Raw genomic sequence first — 19,106 nt, forward strand, 5'->3', positions numbered from 1 at the left:
GTGCAGGTGCAGTGCAGGTGCATGTGGGCACGGGCTCCCCGGGGGAGGAAGCAAACGTGCAGGTGATCCACAGGGAGGAAGGAGTTGCAGGGGAGGAAGCAGGGGATCACAGCTGCCTCTTCCTCCCTCTCCGAGACCTTCCGACTTTGGGAGACACATGAACTCTCAGTGAAGCTTTATTGTGGGGACTGGGGGCAGGGGTCAGTTGGGACAGCCAAAGACAACCATGTTCTCAGTGAAGTTGGCCAGGTCTTGACACAGCTTCTCATTCTCCTCATCCTGGCATTCATCAGCCTCTGGCCACTGTTCCACCCAGGTGTCCTTCCCGATGACATACTTGATGCTGGGGGATGGCAACAGGTCAGGATCAGGGCAGGGAAAGCATGGGAAGGGGCGACCCACTGCGGGGGGTGGGGCATGCAGAGGGCTGACACTCACTTGGGTTTCTCTCCCCACAGGTCGGCGGACATGCCCCACATGAGGTAGTGTTTCCCCTCCTGCAGCTTCAGGGCTTCTCTGCACTTGATGTGGCTGATGAACCTGCGCTCCTGTCCAACCTGCACCTCATCAGAGCCTGGAAGGGACAGACAGGGACGCTGAGTCGGGGAGGGCAGGGAACCAGCAAGAAGGAAGTGGAAAGACAGAACACAGACTGCAGGGCTGACCTGATTTGATGATCTGCTCGACGACCATTACGTAATCATCAAAGTCTGACGACAGCTCCTTCTTGAGAAGCCTGGTCTTGTACACTGATGGGGGAGGAGGGGAAGGACGGTGGGGTCACGGGCAAGGGGGGCTGCGGGGACCCTCAGCTGCAGGCGCACCTGGGCATATGGCGTCCCCAAGCAGACACGTGCAGGGTCACAGCCACACGTGCAACAGTCCCTGCCCCCCAGTAACACACCTGCCACATGTCTTCCCACAACCACCACGTCACAGCCACACACGGCCATGTGCACAATTATACTCACCACAGTGGAGTCCTATGCATAACACCCATCCACTATCCCCCACAAGCACTGTCTCTCATCTCCATGGCTTGGCACGACTACAATGTCACACACAAAACGGGCAGATGACCATATCCACTCTCACACTGGCTGCACACCCGGCCGACTCATTAGCGTGGCTCCCCGTGCACTCATGGCCCCTCATAACACATTTACACACACACACACACATCGGCTGCAACCACAGGCTGACGTATAGCCATATGCAGCCAGGGGCACTCACAGCCAGTCACACACACAGCCATGGCCACACAGTGTCGCTCACCCAGGCACCCACGTGCACGTGTCCACTCACCATAGTCTACTCCTGGTTCACAGGCCTTGTCCAGACGGTCGTCCAGGGTTATCTTTTCATCCATCGGGTGCATGAAGCAGTTCTCTGTGTGGTGGATGAGTGGGGGACATGGTTACATCACACGTGTTGTCCAGGGCCCCCCGCCCCTGGGTCCGTGTGGGTGTCCACTGGGTGTGGGCTTTCAGAGCCCCCTTGGGCCACCCCCATGGAAGGAGGATCCAGGGGTGTGTGTCCACCCTTCCGGGCTTCTCTGCACCCACCCTCGGCACAGCGGCACATGTCTTTGTGACAGAGCTTGCTCAACAACCCGTCTTCTTTGTCTGGGTGGTAGAACCGGATGCAATTCTCATCTGTGGGCAGAGTGGCAGGGAGGTGTCAGAGGGCTAGGGCCTCCAGCCCAGAGACCCAGGGGCTTGGATTCCCAACTCCAGTCCCTCAGACCTGGAGAGGCCAGGTCCCCAACCCTGGGACCCTCCGGCACCCGCCTTGCATGGATCCCTTGGACCCCCAGCCCCCCCAGGCCCCCCAGACCCTAGGTGGGCTGCTCACCCAGGTTGTAATAGGAGTACACCTTGACCGACCCGGGCTGGATAAGCCCCACGTTGAAGTACTGGTGCACTCTGAAGGTCAGACAGTCCTCCTGGTCATGTGAGATCTGGGGGGAAGGAGGAGGCTGGTCAGTGGGGCGAGAGGTCGTGTGAGATCTGGGGGGAAGGAGGAGGCTGGTCAGTGGGGCGACAGGTCGTGTGAGATCTGGGTGGGGAGGAGGAGGGTGGTCAGTGGGGCGACAGGTCGTGTGAGATCTGGGGGGGAAGGAGGAGGCTGGTCAGTGGGGCGACAGGTCGTGTGAGATCTGGGGGGAAGGAGGAGGCTGGTCAGTGGGCCACACGGAACGGAGCCCAGCATAGGGTCCTGGGGGTTGAGACAGTGGTGGAGAAAGTGAGGGAGCAGGAGTCTCCACCAAAAGACTGATGAGCACTTCAACACAGCCATTTCCACTTCTCCAAGGCTTGAAGCTACATTATCCCTGCCAGCTTCCTTTCCTAGTTCAGTGTGGCCATGTGATTGAGTTCTGGCCACCAGACTGCTGTCTCTGCCCATGAAAATATCCACGGTTAATGGTACTGAATGCTATATTTAAAAGTTGTTATGGGATGGCACCAGGAGGGCATAGTCGGTTAAATATCCGACTCTTTATCTCAGGTCAGGTCATGATCTCATGGGTTTGTGACTTTGAGCCCCACATTGGGCTCTGCTCTGACAGCACAGAGCCTTCTTGGGATTCTGTCTTTACGTCTCTCTGCCCCTCCCCTGCTTGTGTTCTCTGTCTCTCTCAAAATAAATAAACATTAGAAAACTGAAAAGAAAAACTTATTGAGAGGGTAGATCTTAAAAGTTCTCATCACACACACACACAAACACACATGCGCATGCATTAAAACTATGTGAAGTAATACATGTGTTAAGTAAACTTATGGTGGTGATCATTTCCCAATATACACACACATCAAATCATTATGTTATGCACCTTAAACTTACACAATTTTATATGTCAATGATACCCCATTCAAGCTGAAAAAATAAAGACAAAGAAAGGGAGAGAGAGAGAAACAGAAATAGATATGCATAGACAGGTGTACTTGGAGGAACAGGCTAGCACTTAATGAAGTTGGGTAGAGAGTATATGGAACTGTGTTTTACTGCTCTGCAATTTCCCTGTAAGGTTGGAATCCTATAAAAATTTAAGTGCACTAAAACTCCAGTACAAGAAAACGTCGACCACTAGCTCATGCACAATCCTCTTTTCTTCCAGGGAGGAGGGGTCCAGCAGAGGACTCTAAGATCCTAGGGATTGCAGAGCCCCAAGAAGGAATGTGAGTGGATCCCTGACTTACTGTGTGGAGCAGAAAACCCTTCCCTTAGCCTCACAACTGGACTTTACCTGAGTGGGAGGCACAAGACTCTTGTGTTCGGACCCTCATATTCTTGAGAGGCTTATTACAGCAGCTAGTGTTACTTATGCTGACTAGTATGGGGTGAGGGGACTTTGGGAATTTTGGAAGTTAGCAGGGGGCATGTGAGGATAGGGAAACGGGAAGATGTAAATAGGGGAGAGGAGGAAGCTCAAGTCAATGTTAGAGAGGAAGGCAGTGACAGAGTCCGATGGAGAGCAAACACGGAGAGAGAAAACCCAGGGGGTGCGGAGCAAGGGGAATGCTTTTCAGCACTGAGCACTTTATTTTTTAAACCCAAGTGGCTCCTTTCAAAAGTTGTTTAGGACTACAATGAGAAGTTGGAGGAAGCAAGTATAAAATGAGGTTGAAATGAGACTGGTCAGAAGGTAAGCTGCTTAGAAAAGATGAGATGACCTGGGTTGTCCACCTTCTTTTTATGCCCCTTCCCTCCACCACCCAGCAGCACAGACCCCTCACTTCCTAGACTGGGCCTGGTGTGGCTCAGAAGGAGGCCTGCCTGGTAGACGTCAGATCCCCATTGGAAGCCTTACCTTGTCCAGGTAGATGGTGACGGTGTTCTTATTTGAGAAGGCCTTGTTCAGCTCGTACATAGAGATGTATCTGTCAATGCCGTTGCTCAACTGGGGAAGGGTAAGACTTATGAATATCCTCCTGAGGCCTCTGCCCTCTGACCCAGCCCCCAAGCCCAAGCCCTTCATACCAGGTCAAGGTCACCAGTGTCAGGAGAAAAGCCAGTCATCATGGATATATCCAGGATCGACATGGTAGCATCCTGGTCTCCCAGGTACCTGAATAGGGCAGGGAGAGGGCACTTGGGTCCCAGGGTAGGGTCAGCCCTGGGGCACAGTGTCTGCACAAGGGGGTCTGGTCAGAGACTGGGGTTACTGGTTCCCACACAGCAGCACAGAAGGATATTAGATTGTGGGAAACACTCCCCAAATGGAATAAAGGAAAGGCAGTGTCATGGTCAAGGTGACTAAAATCTCAGGCTCTGGAGCCCCTTTGCACGGGTTCAAATCCCAGCTCCATATGACATTTGATGAGTCACTTGACCTCTCCATGCCTCAATTCGTCCAGAAAATGCAGACGAGAAAATGTTACCATGGTCTAGCCCAATAACGCCAGGCCCCCAGCACCAGGGTACAGCAGTCGTAATTGCATAAAGTACGAGTACAAATCTTGTCTCTGGATCTCGAGTCCACCAATCATTGTGCAAATCACAGACACGCATCACGGTCAGTGACCAATCACGTCATTCCTTTCAAAGTCTGTCTGTGATGGGTCACTGAGCAGTTCATGCCCAGACAGCAAGGCCTGTGGTTGTGGTACTTCCTTATCTCCCAGGGATAAACCGCATGACGTTTCACAAAACTGGTCAACTGGCAGAGGGATCTGCCAGCCAAGATGAAAGGCAGCAGAGAAATGAAGACACTGGAGGGAAAATTTGAAAGCACAGAAACGGAGTTAGAGAAGGAACAGCAGACTGTGCGAATGTCACCCTTGCTGCCATTGGAGGGACCGACCGGCTGTCTTGTGACATCGGCTGCTCAAAAGATTAGAGTTGGAAGTTGACCTAACTTAGCAGGGAGCGTGACAGCTCACTATGTCATAGGAAAGATGCCTGCTCAATCCCTACCCCAAGTGACACCACAGAAGGAAGACCCACAGCACTTTTGGTAAGTGTTTTACAAAGGAGAACAAGAATTGCTTGTTATCTCCGTGTTCTAATGTTGTAGTTTACAGCATGCTAAACAAATTCTCATGTTACTGTAATTTCCATTTCTCTGTACCTTCCTAACTGGCAGTTTGAGAGTTCTGAAGCTGTGATAAAACGCTTTAAAGGTCATGCAACAATGGCAACTTCCCCCACTGATTTGTTGACAGTGCTTGAATAATTTCAGGTTATGGGGCCATCGCTCGTGTTGGACTGCCAATGCAAAGTGAGGACTGCCTGGGGTACCCACCTCCTGGCAGGTACTTCAGACAATACCAGATGCACAATATGCTCTTAGAAAGGATTAGGTCATGGAAAGGAGAAGTCTTGCTATAGACAGAGGAATGGCCAAGATGACCCCCAGTGACCCATCACTTACCTGGTACAGATGTCAAGGATCATGGTGTCCAGGGATTCCTGAGGCCTCTTGACTAGAAACACAGACAGAAAAATGGGAGGGAGGTGTCCCTGGGTCCCAACTCAGGAAGGAGGCAGACATTAGAATGAGGGCGGGGGAAGGGTAACAGGTAGGGTCTTAACTCTTTTACCATCTTCAGGAGCTCGTCGTATATCAACCCTGAGGTCAAACTTCTTGCAGGTGTGGTTGCTTTTGAGCTTGGCATGGTACATTGTCACCACCTGGTGAGATCACAGGGCAATGCAGTGTCAGCCCACTTGAGTTGAGAAGAGCGTCCCTCGGGGCCAGAGGGGTTGAGAGAAGGTGGGCCAAGCTGGTGTGTGTTCCTGTTCCTTACCGACAAGGTGCCTTGTCCCTTCCCTTTAGCTGTTACTACGAAATCCTCATTTTTCTTGGTCTGCAGGGAGAAAGGAGAGAGGAGAGAGGGTGTTGGTACCAAGCCTTCCCCTGGTTGCTACAGTCATATGCCCTATTTCTCGCCTGTGGCAAACACTGGTTGTTGTGGAGGGGGGCAGCAAGCGTTTGGCTAGGCAGTTGTACCTCTGCTGACCGCTGGAGGCTAGCAGATTCCCAGAGGATGGTGTGCCTGATCGCAGAGCTGCGGCTGGGCAGTTCAATGGATACTTCCAGGTTCAGGTCCTTGTGGTCAGGGACATCCTTCTGGAATTGGGCCAAGGCCTGGAACACCATGAAGGTGGCCTAGAGCCCATGAGAAAGAATGAAGGTGAGCCAGGAGACTGAGAAAGTGGTTAGAACCCACTGGGGAGGGAAGAGACTCAGATCAGAGGGAAGGATGTACTGGGACTATAGCTTAGGACCCCCTGCCCCAGAGAAGGTGAGGATAAGATTAGGGGTTGTTAGACACTGAGGACTTGTTCTTGATTCTCCAAGGGACAGTGGCTTAGACAAGAGCTTGGACACACTGAGAACAGGTCGAGAATCCACCAGAAATTGTAGGTATAGGACTGAAACTCTAGCACCATTGAAAATATGGCACAACCCATCCAGGGCAGAGTCTAGGACAAAGGCTCGGAGCCACTGAGAATGTGTTTAGAACCCATTTGTGTAAAAGGAATGAAGTTGGAGGGGCGCCTGGGTCGCTCAGTCGGTGAAGCGTCCGACTCCGGCTCAGGTCATGATCTCGTGGTCCATGGGTTTGAGCCCCGCGTTGGGCTCTGTGCTGGCAGCTCAGAGCCTGGAGCCTGTTTCGGATTCTGTGTCACCCTCTCTCTCTGCCCCTCCCCTGCTCATGCTCTGTCTCCCTCTGTCTCAAAAGTAAATAAACGTTAAAATAAAAAAATTTAAAAAAAAAGGAATGAATTTGGATCTTGGGGATACTGATCATATGCTCTAGATTTCAAATGGACAGAGACTGGCAGCTTTCCAGGAAGAAAGGGGTCAACTGGAGACTGAGGCTATTGAAACCGTGTCCTAGAACCCACTCTCCTGGGTCGGAGAGGCTTATATGATGTCCTAGATGATGTCCAAGAACATGATCTGGAACCCACAGTAAGATGAACTAACACTGGGAGCTGGTGGAACTGAGATCCTGGTCTAGATATCAGGAGGCTCAGAACACAGCTTGGGCATCCAGAATGTAGTCTGGACTCCACCACTGGGTTCACAACTAAAAAATCCTGACCTCTCAATTCCATTACAGCCACTGTGGCTTGTGGGACAGAAGGACTGCCCCTCTTGGTTAACATGTTCTCTGGGAGACCAGTGGGAAGCCAGAGGAGGTAGGCATGCAGGTGCCTGGGGGATATGGGGTCACTTGCCTGGGTGGAGCCATAGCCACCTTCGTAGTATCTCTGCTCATTGAGCCAGCTGGCGATGGGACGTACAGAGTCAAAGTCTTTGAGCACCAGCAGGGCCAAGAGGGCATAGGATGTGGCCTCCACGTTGTAGAGGTGCTTGCCAGGCTCCTCCCAACTTGTCTTCTCTGCAAAGAGATGCACCCCCCCGCATCCCGTTCCCCATGCTCACTGCACAGTCCAGCCTGAGATGGCTCAAGAAAACTCAGAAAAAGACTCACAATAGACTCCTTGGTGTTCAGGTGTCCTGACTGACATCCAAGGCCCTCAATCTGCTGGCTCCTGCCTCACTCTCTTCTTTCATTAACCTTTACTCTTCCATTTCAATTCTCAACTGCAGCCCCACTTATCTACAGGAGATTCCCTAAACTTTCCATGGTCATTCTTACTTCCTGGGCCTTTTCACATTCTGTACCCTCTATGTATTCCCGGTTAATCCCATCCTGCACAATTCAGCTTCAATGGCACCCGAAGAGTTTGTGAGGCCCTCCCTCTGTCTCTTAAAACATCATGTGCTGTCCTGTCCTAACACTGTGATGCTCTATAGCAATCTATTTACTCATTTGTTTCCTCAACTGGAGTGTGAACCATGTTGGCAGGGGCTGTGCTGTATTCACTGCGATGTCCCAAGTGCCCACGAAAGCACTTGTGGCAGAGATCGTCATTAAAAAGCATTCCCTCCTCAGGGACACCTGGGTGGCTCAGTCGGTGGAGCTTCCAACTTTGGTTCAGATCATGATCTCACAGTTCAGGAGTTCAAGGCCCACATCAGGATGTCTGCTGTCAGCACGGAGCCAGCTTTGCACTCTCTGTCTCCCACTGTCTCTGCCTCTCCCCTGCTCATGCCCTCTCTTTCAAAATAAATGAACATTAAAAAAAAAAACACTGCTCCCTCCTCCTGGGCACACAGTTGCAATGCATCTCCCATATGTCTTTGCAGGCAGGTGCAGCCACATGACTGAACTCTGGATGATGGAATGGACACTGGCAATGTTAGGGGCCCCTTCCATGCCTGGTCTACCTCCCTTGAATGATCCACCTGACCGTTTCCCCTTCTGCTTAGATGGAGTGGATCCCAAGCACCCCGTGGTGGCATAGTCATGAAAAGATAGAGGCCCAGATCTCCACATGACTGTCTGGAAGAGAGCTTTCCACCAACAACAAGCTTCCATTGTGCTAAACCACCTCAGTATATGTGCTGACATATGTTACATCAGTGAGTGCAAACCTGATGCAGTATATTACCTGAGCCAATGATTAAGTGCTCACTGTGTGCTGGGCACTGTGCTAAATTCCCTATGGCATTATCTTATCTAATCCTAATTACCCTTGAGATAATGACGACAACAACATCGGAATAGAGCTCTCACTGTATGCTAGACCTTCTACCTACATTACTCCTTCAATCTTGTCAACCACCTATGATGTAAGTATCTTCTTCAGATGAGGTCCAGGGAGGTTCAGTGACTTTTACAAAGTCACACAGTGAGAATGTGGCAGAGGGGGATTTGAATTTGCGTCTGTCTGACGTCGGAGCCCACGTCCTTGTTCCTGTGTCATAGCAAGTGCTCAAAACATAGCTGTTGAGTGAATGATGCTACCTTCTTGTGTAGCTTACAGTGAGGATTCTGACACCTCAGACCCATTCAGCCAGCAGGGCTTAGCACCATCCGCTCCAGCTCAACCTGAAGCTGCCCATCGTAGCATAGCTTAGAGCCACACATGCCAGCTCAACATGACCATCCCCAAACCATGGCCATGCATTCCTCTGTTCTTCACCAGGCTGCCACTCACCTTTGGCTGTGCTCAGAAATTTTTCGAGGAGATCTTCCTTCAGCCTGCCTAATCGGGCCAGGGCGTAGCCTGCAATGGCCACAGAATATGGTCTCCGCAGGTTCCTATAGTGGAATTCAATATAATCGCCTGCCTTATTGATGTTCTTTTCCAGGCTCTGTGAGAAAAAGGATTGGTTCTCTGGTAAGTTGGACATTGCAACCACAGAGAGGTGGTAAGCATCACACAAATGCCAATTCTTGGGTATGAGGAAGGATTCTCTCCTTGGGACATATTTGTTTAGAACCTTTTTTTTTTCTTTTTTGGGTTTTCCAGACATTTTAGTATCCGTGAACTGCCTCGTTGCTGAGTAACTCTGATGTGCCTGGGACAGTTTATATACCCAGTGGTGCACTGGTAACAGTTTAAGCACCAGCTCTCCGGAATGTGTATGGGGGCCAGGGGTCTGTTTTATCGCCTGCCAATTACTGTGGTGTAAATGCTCCCACTGTGGGCAATTTCAAGCTACCAACGTAATGGCCCTGAACATAAAGGGGAGAATATGTGTCGCAGATAGACACTCATGACCTAGCATGACCCAGCTTCAGCACCCCACTGGGAAACCTCTTCTCTAATCATCAGCTTCAGAGCTAACACTTACTATATGGCAGTCACACAGGCAATCGCTGAACTTCAGGATCCTATGGGGTTGGCATTATTTTCATCATCATCTCTACTGCACGAATGACAAGATTGAGACCCAGAGAGATGATCGAAGGAGGAAGACATGATGTGCAGCGTTCGCGAACTTTCTTGGCGTAAATATTACCGTGGCCAATTTCAAACTATGTGGAGTCAGTGAATGCAGAGTTGGGGGGAAGGGGGCAGTGGCACAGAAGTAGATAGCATTTCCACCTTATAGGTACATAACCTCGAGATGGATAGATTTGTCATAGATAATGAGGGAAAGTAATAAAACAATCAGGAAGTGATGAGTTTTGAGTGTTTCTTACCTTTGCTTTTAATGCTTAGTGTTTAGTCTAAAGTCAGTTTACATAATTTGCTTGAAAAGAATGACTGTGTTTAACAACTAGCTTGTGAAAGTGCTGGAAGTTTAACGGTTGGCTTTCACAGACTGATCCCAGCACACTCTTCATCTGCATCCCAGTAATCTGGGTCTACAGCCTATGCTATACTCAGGCATAGTGTTGCCATTTTGTAGAAGAAAATGTTGGTGCCTTGCAGAAGAAACTAATCCTTTCTCTGCCAGCTGCCTGTCCTCCATCTACTCTTGACTTTTGCAGAAACTTCGGTCTTTCAATCACTCGGCCACAGTGGAAGCAGCCATATTTGCCCAGTAAGACCTACTTCCTGGCCTCAGCTGATTGGCCCAGGTATGACCACCTGACCCCGGGTGGGCCAATCAGAATTTCCCCTATGGGAATCTGAAAGCTCTAGGTTTGGTCTGGCTATTTTCCCAAGGAAGGCAGCCAAGTTCTGCTGGGCAGGCTGGGTGGCAGGGAGAGAGGAATTATTGGGCCCAGAACGGCCTGGGTCCCTCTGAGGCCCTCAAGTCAACAGCCCTGTCCCCTCTAGCTTGAGTCCGATGAAGGGAGGGGCAGCTGCCTGAGGTAAAATCCTGGGCTCTCCACCTTGGCAAGCTAAGGTCAAACAAACCACTCTCAAACCCCAGGACAAAGCAGAAGGAGTAATTGCAGAGACTCTCGGGAGTCCATCTTTCTAAGCTTCTCTGCTTCAGAACCAAAACCAGAGGAAAAAGAGACAGCCATGAGCCAATACTTGTAATCATTTCCTTTTTGGGGTCATGGGCCCCTTGGAAAATTTCCTAAAAGATCTCCTGAACTAAGAGAGTAGCCTTGATGTGTTCTTGGGTCTGGGTTGTGCCTTTTCTTCAGGGAAGCAGCAAGGTATGCTGCACTGATCATGTAGCAGTGATGGGGAAAGCAGGCTGAGGGGGCTTTTGTTGAAATTGGCTGACACTCTCTGGACAGGGTAAAGCAGGCAGAAAGGACCCATTCTTTGATCTCTTTCTGTCTTAGTTTTCTCCTCTGTAACCTGGGGATAAGAAGAGTAGCCTATGTCTCGGACTCTTAGAAGGATTACAGGACTTAGCATGTGCAGCACTTAGATGAGCATCTTAGTTAAATGCTCAAAAAATGCTGGGAATTATTATGGTTTTATGGGCATTATGGCTGCTGTGGTGGCTGCTATTGCACTGGGAGGACCAGGAATCACCCTAAGGCAACACCTCACCCTCCAAGGTGGATGTGCCGTGGGTAGGGAGGCGAGAAAGATGGTGGCAGACACTTACATTGACCCTTTGCGTGCAAATATCTTTAGCCTCTTCCAATGCAATGAGAACAAAGGCTGTGAGGGACACATCCTTCTCTTCATTCTCCTGGTAGCCACCCTAGAATGGGAAGCAAGAAACAAGGATAGTATGGCCACTGTGTCCCCACATGCTGACCAAACCTCTTGTAGGGTCAGCAGGTCAAGGCAGGGGTGAGTCTCTCAGCAGTATCTCCCTAGGTGGGCCACACTTTTCAGTATTCATTGATTCAGCAATTGTTGCTGATGCTGTGGATAAGATGGTGGGCAAGAACTAGACACCAGCCCCAACCCCCACAGCGCTCCCCATCTAGTAGGGGAGACAGACATGAACCAATTGGCTCACCAGTAGACATATCATTACAAACTGATGAGTGCTGTGCAGGAGGAGAAGTGGATGTAACATTGAGATTGGAAAGTGGCAGTGTGACTCAGTTGTGGAGCTCAGGAAAGATTTCCCTGTGGGATGACCAGGGTTGGCATGCCAGACAGGGAGAACAGCATGTGCAAAGGCCCCGTGGCTGGATAGAGCAAAGCTCCTTGCAGTACAGATGGCATGTGATGGGGGTAGGGGGGTGGTGTGAGATTGGAAATCTGAAATGTCAGGCTAAGGCAGTTTCTCCCCCTTATGCATGCATCAGCACCTCATGGCAGGGGGAGGGGGGGGTTGTAGTAACTGTGATTCCTAGGCCCTACTCCTGAAGTTTCTGATTCCTGCATCTCAAGTCTATATTGAGATCATACTTTTGTAACAAGTTTGAAGGTGATTATGCAGCTACTGGCCTGGGGACCACATTTGGAGAACCACAGCTGGGAGGGGTTCTATATTTTCAGAGTGAAGGGGGAGGGACTTCGGTGTTGCAGTAGCCTCTGAAGGTCTCTGGTCTTTGCATTGGGAAAGTGACACTCTCAGCTGAAGGGGTAGCCTTTCTCCTCTCTATCCTGTGACTCCAGTCGTCCCTCCCCCAGCTTGCCCGAAACCCATGCTTCTTACAGTCATTGCTTGGGACATTACGGGCGCATCTTCCCGGAAGACCCCGTCGGGATTCTGCCTGTGAAGAATCAGCCATTTGACCGCCCCGCAGATGACATCGGCCTGAATGGCAATGAGGTTGGAAGCCAGAGAGAAGACCTTGACCACGTAGGCTGTCAGCCTGTGGGCGGCACAAAGCGTCAGCCAATCGCCTCCGGGATCCAGAGACTGCCATTCCAGGAAACCAATGAGCAGAGAGGGGCGGGGCCTACAGGCTGGCCCAGCTTCCCCACCCAAGTTAGGCGTCAGCCAAGCCACAGGGGGCGCTTGATGTCCACAGGCCACGTGGCAGCTCAAGATGGGCGGCTCATCTCTGTGGGCTGAGGGTCCATAGCACAGGATGTTCGGGCGACACCTGGCTGGAACACCCCAGACAGGCCTGCTCAGTGGGGTGCCAGAACCGCTCACCAGGTGCTGGGCTTCCTGTCCAGGTAGGCCGCATAGGCCGAATTGTCCTGTCTGTAGGCCAGCTGCTGGGAGTACCCTGCAGGGAAGCCAGAAGTGTCTCCAGAGGAGCAGGGGCTGAGTGGAGGGGCTCAGGGGACAAGGATTCTCTGAGGGGCGAGACAGGGGTTCAGGGAGGAATGAGGGTGTTCAGGGCTGAGCAGGGAAGTCTGCTGGGAGAGCGGAAGGGACTTCTAAAAGGGGAAGGAGTTCTCAGAGGAGAGGGGTAGAGAGGCGAAGGATCTCAAGGGGGTTCAGGGCAAGGGGGCCTCAGGGAGAGAGGGAATTCTAGAAGGGCTCAGAGGGGCCCAGGGTCTCAGAGAGGGCAATGGTCAGGGAGGTCTTTGAAAAGAAGGGATCCTGAAAGGGGAGGAGCTTAGAGGAAGGGCGTGGCCTGGAAAGGGGCCTGGGTCTCAGGGAGGACCTTGCTCTGGAGGTGGCGGGAGCAGAGAGGGTCTCCCAGGCAGACCCACCCTTTTCGATGAGCTGCAAGGCTTCCTTTCGCTTTGTGGGTCCCAACTTGTCCCACTGCTCCGTTTGGTCCAGGTAATGGACGGCAATGACCGTGGGCGTCATGCTTTTCATGTTCTGCTCCCCACAGCCCGAGGGGATCACGATGAGGTTTTTCAGTCGCTCCGCATCAATGGCATCCTCAGTCAACTGAGCCACCGGGGTCCCTGCAACCGGGCGGGAGGACAGGGCTCAAGCAACTCACCCACCATGGGGTGGGGTGAGAAGGGGCAGGGCTGTCCCCAGCGATCCCAGGCTCCAGGCAGCCAGTGCCAAAGAGGTCAGGGGCTGTTGGGGGCTGAGGGGACGTGATGGTAGGAGGTACGAGGTGGGGATAGGGGAGTGGGGAGGGTGTCTACATTTGTAGGGAAGGGAGTCTTATGCTTCACAGAAATCTGCTCCCTGAGCCTCTTGGTACAAGTGGCAAATTAATTCCAGAACAATCGTCATCAATACTTAGATCATACTTCATGCTGTTGCCAGGCGCTGTTCTAGAGAAACATCATACAGTATCTCATTTAATCCTCTCAACAAGCCTTTGATATAGGTACTATTATTCACCCCATCACAGATGAGAAAACCAAGGGTCTCTCCCCAAAACCTTACAGTTTACAGGTTACAAGGTGCTTTTCCAGGAACTTCTTTTCCCTTCTGGCTCCAGTCGTCCAACTCAGGCAATTAGTTCCAGAATTTCCTGCTCTTGAACTATACTGTTTCTCATTTAAGCTTCTCTATCAGCAAAGGCTATTTGCTGAACTAAATACTGCCTGGAACCCTCTATAAAACAGATCAGGGAGGTGGCCTGCTGTTCTAGCTGTAGTGGAGGCAGGGGACGCACGGTAGTATACATGCCCAGAATTAGGAGAAATTAGGTCCCCTTCTCCAGAGCTGTGCCTTCCTGGGCGAGGGTCAGTGGCAGCTCACCTTGCAGGAGGATCCTGGTCTCTGAATCTGTGTCTGGTACCTGGTCACTGAGGTCTATGGCATGGACCTCCTCTCGCTGCACTCCGTCTGCCAGTGGAATGGGAGGGACCCATGGCATCACCCTCTCCCACAAGGCCCTGATTCATCCCCTACCCCCCACCCCCAGGTCTCACCCTTCTGCTGTGGCTGACTCACTTTGGCCCCGGTTTTCTGGATCCAGTGTGTGAACGGCCACAGTTTTGTTGACTCTGATCCCTTCAGGCTGAACAGTGTTGGGATGGGATGGGGGAGGGGGAAGTCAGGTGAATGAAAGAACAGACACAGCTGATCAGCAGGGCATGGGCACGATGGCATCACCCATCCTAGTTCTGTGACTGGGAGTCAGTTTACCCCACTGCCTCTCAAATGTCCTTAAAATAAAAGAATGTGCATAAAGTGCTGAGTACAATGCCTGGCACTTAGTAAGCGCTCAGTTAAACTAGGGGCTATCTTATTATCCATGTCCCAAGTGAAGCTCTCCTTCCATGCTGGACTGCTGCTGTTTGTGCCCTTCCATCGCACATTCTCCTTGAAGCTGGTACTAATGCACACATTTTCCTTTGGAGACCCAGTCTCCTCCATGGCATGCTGGTAAACATTTGATAGCCATCTCTCCAGGAGGAAAAGATCCTGATTTGTGGCACTGGCAGTTTCCATCCTGCGAACATCCCTGCCACGGTAGATTTCAAGCTACCGGCATCAGAGGGTGCAGAATTGGGAGTTGTGGACACACTGGCTCTGGGGAGCGCCGTGCAGGCTCCAGCGCCCTCTTGGGTTTCTTCCCATGTTGCCACACTGAGCCACACTGGGACCCCTGATAAAAGGGATAATTAAGATTGTGCTCCTGGGGGCTCCTGTCTGCCTGGATGGAAGAGCATGGGATTCTTGACGTTGGGGTTGTAAGTTCGAGTCCCACATCGGGCGTGGGGATTACTTAAAAATAAAATCTAAAAGAAAAAAAAAGAGTTTGGTTCCATTAAGGAAAGAAATATTATAATAAATTCTAGTTTGGGTATAAATAAGATATTTCACTGTAAAATAACACTGTCAATTTTAAATCATTTTCTTTCTTTTTTTTGAGTTAGGTTCTGTTATCCTTTATTTTTGTTTTTTTTTTGTTTCAATATATGAAATTTATTGTAAAATTGGTTTCCATACAACAGCCAGTGCTCATCCCAAAAGGTGCCCTCCTCAATACCCATCATTCACCCTCCCCTCCTTCCCACCCCCCATCAACCATCAGTTTGTTCTCAGTTTTTAAGAGTCTCTTATGCTTTGGCTCTCTCCCACTCTAACCTCTTTTTTTTTTTTCCTACCCCTCCCCCATGGGTTTCTGTTAAGTTTGTCAGGATCCACATAAGAGTGAAAACGTATGGTATCTGTCTTTCTCTGTCTGGCTTCTTTCACTTAGCATCACACTCTCCAGTTCCATCCACGTTGCTACAAAGGGCCATATTTCATTCTTTCTTATTGCCACGTAGTACTCCATTGTATATATAAACCACAATTTCTTTATCCATTCATCAGTTGATGGACATTTAGGCTCTTTCCATAATTTGGCTATTGTTGAGAGTGCTGCTATAAACATTGGGGTACAAGTGCCCCTATGCATCAGCACTCCTGTATCCCTTGGGTAAATTCCTAGCAGTGCTATTGCTGGGTCATAGGGTAGGTCTATTTTTAATTTTCTGAGGAACCTCCACACTAAATCACTTGCTTTTTAATGTTTCATTGTTATTTCAATGACTTTAACATTACGGGGGGAAAATTAACCACTAAACAATTTCAACCATTAAAAAAGACACGTAGATGGGGGCCTTCATTTGTCCTTTAGCTTCAGGCTCCTATTGTGGTTTGACTTGGCACTGTCTCTATTTAAAATTTTGATCTTTTGTGTATCATGGATTTTTTGGCACTAATTTGGTTTCCTTACAATATTGCATTAAAACACTGTTGCTCTTATGATCTCACATTTTGCTTGAAAATATTAAGGAAAGATGATATGAGGCTTTTATTTTTATTGAAGACTTGATCTCCTATTATATTTGAGAATGTTCATCACTAGGAAAGAGTGAAAATGTAAGTGTTTCGCACTTACTCACCCTAATCCTGGCCTTGCTTCCGAACTTGTAGGACTCCCAAGCATCCTAAGCTGGACACTGGACACTCTTGGTGTCTCAGAGTCAGTGTCTCCAACCTGGGTTGACAGCATGGGGAGACAGGAGCCTCTCCCAAAGGACAAGGGACTGCAGGTGCCCCAAGGACTCACCACGACCTTCAAGGGTTTCTTGACACCATCCATGAGGAAACGATTGTAGACCGCAGCCTTGACCTCCACCTCATGTAGACCGACCTTCAGAGGCACGAGGAGAAAGGGCACGGCTATTGAGGACTTGGCTGGGATTTCCAGAATCTGCTGATAGGGTTTCCTTGCGGTGGCCTGGCTGCAGAAGGCTGGGTTGTAGAGCAGGGTCACCCGCACCTGCCAGGGAGAGAGTATCAGTCAGGGGGGCAGGTGCCACGGCCACCTCCCCCAACCATCCAAGCTCTCCATCATACCTCTGCCCCCACCCCCCCGGGAACCCACCTTGAGCTCCCCAACATCCTGGTAATTGTAGAGCACGGCTCGGATCTCCACTTGCTCATTGCGCACGACAGAGTAGGGTAGCCGCAGGTCGATGAAGAAGTCTTGCATCACCGTGACCTCATAGGGGTCAGCCACGCAGATCCCTGCCCAGGAGTGGAGTGTCAAGGGAAGGAGGTGGACAGGCTCTCAGTGCTTACCCCTTACTGCGGGAGCTGTGTCAAGCTCAGCCTGTGTTTGTGCAAGCCCAGGGGCTAAACAATTGCACAGGTGACACATTACCGATAGTGGTGGCAGCTGGGAGTCACTGTCATGTACGGTTTCCATTTTCTTCTTGTAGTTTTACTCATAGGTAGGTGTGCAGGGGGAAGGGCTCGAGCACACCTGAAGGGTCCATACCTGGGCTCTCCAAAATGGTAGCCTGAGCTCTCTCTGGTCCCTGGGCACTTGGAATGTGGCTAGCTCAGAAAACTTTTTAACACATGTTTGGAACAATTTGCATATGCCAACCTACCTTTTCAGCTGTACATTTTGCAAATCCTACAATACAGATCAAAGTATTTCCAATGAAAGGCTAGGGTCGCCTTTCCACTGACTGGCTCAGTCAGTGGTGGGTGTGATTCTTGATCTGGGGCCATGAGTTCAAGCTCACGTGGGATGTGGAGATGACTTACAAATAAAATTAAAATCTTAAAAAAGAAAAATGGTAGCCCCCTCATTGAAACGTTCTGCAAGTATAAAATATATGATACATCAAAGGCTTAGATGATCAAGTAAATGTATCTTTCATAATTTTGAGGTATTAACAGGTTATTCTCAAATATGAACAGATGGTTATAACATTATTATGAGTCTGATGATGCTTTTTTCAACATATTTTTCAACATATTTTTTTAACATATTTATCACATGTTGAAAGAATAATGTTTTGGAGACATCTGGTTAAAAAAATGTACAATAAAATGGATGTCACCTCCTCTTTTTATATGGGGCTACCAAAAGATTTAAAATGACATCCATCGTATTTCTGGTGGACAGTGCTGATCTACAGGCAGTGAAAATGACTGCAAAAGCGATGGTTAATTTGTGATCCAACAGCTACTAGGCTATATTCAAGCACTGGGTTGATGCAAGCAAAGTGTGCAAAAGCTTTATCATATTGAAATGTTACACTAAAAAAGTAAATAAAAGTAATGTTGCACCAAAGGTGTATTAAAATTTGGGGCGCCTGGGCGTCTCAGTCGGTTAAGCATCTGACTCTTGATTTTTGCTTGGGTCATGATTTCTGGGTGCCTGAGTTAGAGTCTGGTGTAAGGTTCTGAGCTGATGGCGTGGAGACTGCTAGGGATTCTCTTTCTCTCTCTCTGCCCACGTGCTCTTCCTCTCTCCCACTCTCTCAAAATAAACATTTTAAAAAGACAGTTAAGGAAAAGAAATACATAAAAATTTAGTGTATATATATATATATATATATATACCTTATTTTTCAGCAATGGAAAAAAATAGAGGCTTGAACCTTGAGCCTTGCAAATCCTTATTTCCTAACCTACGGTCATTATTTCTCATTCTCGCAGGGGTCTGTTATAGTCATGGGAGGTAGTTACCATTTCTTATCTACCATTCATTTTTACATTTTTAAAAAAGTTTATTTATCTTTGGCCATCTCTACACCCAATGTGGGGCTTGAACTCACAATCCCAAGATCAGGAGTCACAGGCTTTTCCAACTGAGCCAGCCAGCAGCCCCTGTTTTCACATTCTTAAAGCCAGATTTAATTTACTCTGGTGGGTGAAAAACCAGCTTTTGCACCACAAACAGGAGGCTACCTCCAGGGAAACAAAACGGTTTTGTTTTGTTAAATACTGGCCAGCTCACGTTGTGCCTGCAGAAAGCAGACCTGCTCTCTCCTTGCTAATCCAACTCAGTCAAGACCTACAGAGGAGATGAGGACATCCTTGCACCAGACTTCGCTTTTCCCTTGAACAAGCTGGAAGGAGGGAGAGAGAACAACACACAGAGTGACTTCTGACACACCATCCGTGTTATGTTTGAGGCAGAGAAACGCCTACTCTCCGTGACCCTGGAAGGACAGCTACATGTCACCGCATGTTGGTCCAAACCCATGGAAGGTACATCACTGAAAGGGAACCCTAGCCTTTGACTGCAGTTGATGATAATGTATCAGTGTTGTCCCAGAGATTTTGGCAAAGGTACCGCCTAATG

General features: G+C 49.6%; 1 protein-coding gene across 1 annotated transcript in view; it reads right to left on the reverse strand.

Moving 5' to 3' along the window:
- Window positions 1-160: 160 nt before the first annotated feature.
- Window positions 161-19,106, reverse strand: part of LOC125159006 (complement C3-like) — a 39,642-nt gene continuing 20,696 nt past the window's right edge. Inside the window, exons 20-41 of the mRNA XM_047846762.1 lie at window positions 16,887-17,029; window positions 16,569-16,781; window positions 14,456-14,522; window positions 14,261-14,347; window positions 13,300-13,503; window positions 12,791-12,866; window positions 12,344-12,503; window positions 11,333-11,431; window positions 9,022-9,178; window positions 7,192-7,355; window positions 5,954-6,112; window positions 5,751-5,810; window positions 5,544-5,634; window positions 5,375-5,426; window positions 3,982-4,069; window positions 3,812-3,901; window positions 1,855-1,960; window positions 1,566-1,655; window positions 1,306-1,389; window positions 666-749; window positions 439-574; window positions 161-343 (exon numbers count right to left, since the gene is read on the reverse strand). Coding sequence (XP_047702718.1) covers window positions 202-343; window positions 439-574; window positions 666-749; window positions 1,306-1,389; window positions 1,566-1,655; window positions 1,855-1,960; window positions 3,812-3,901; window positions 3,982-4,069; window positions 5,375-5,426; window positions 5,544-5,634; window positions 5,751-5,810; window positions 5,954-6,112; window positions 7,192-7,355; window positions 9,022-9,178; window positions 11,333-11,431; window positions 12,344-12,503; window positions 12,791-12,866; window positions 13,300-13,503; window positions 14,261-14,347; window positions 14,456-14,522; window positions 16,569-16,781; window positions 16,887-17,029 — 2,552 coding nt within the window. The 3' untranslated portion in view covers window positions 161-201. The remainder of the gene's footprint in view (window positions 344-438; window positions 575-665; window positions 750-1,305; window positions 1,390-1,565; window positions 1,656-1,854; window positions 1,961-3,811; window positions 3,902-3,981; window positions 4,070-5,374; window positions 5,427-5,543; window positions 5,635-5,750; window positions 5,811-5,953; window positions 6,113-7,191; window positions 7,356-9,021; window positions 9,179-11,332; window positions 11,432-12,343; window positions 12,504-12,790; window positions 12,867-13,299; window positions 13,504-14,260; window positions 14,348-14,455; window positions 14,523-16,568; window positions 16,782-16,886; window positions 17,030-19,106) is intronic.

Source organism: Prionailurus viverrinus, chromosome A2 (genome assembly GCF_022837055.1).
Source record: "Prionailurus viverrinus isolate Anna chromosome A2, UM_Priviv_1.0, whole genome shotgun sequence".
Taxonomy (NCBI): domain Eukaryota; kingdom Metazoa; phylum Chordata; class Mammalia; order Carnivora; family Felidae; genus Prionailurus; species Prionailurus viverrinus.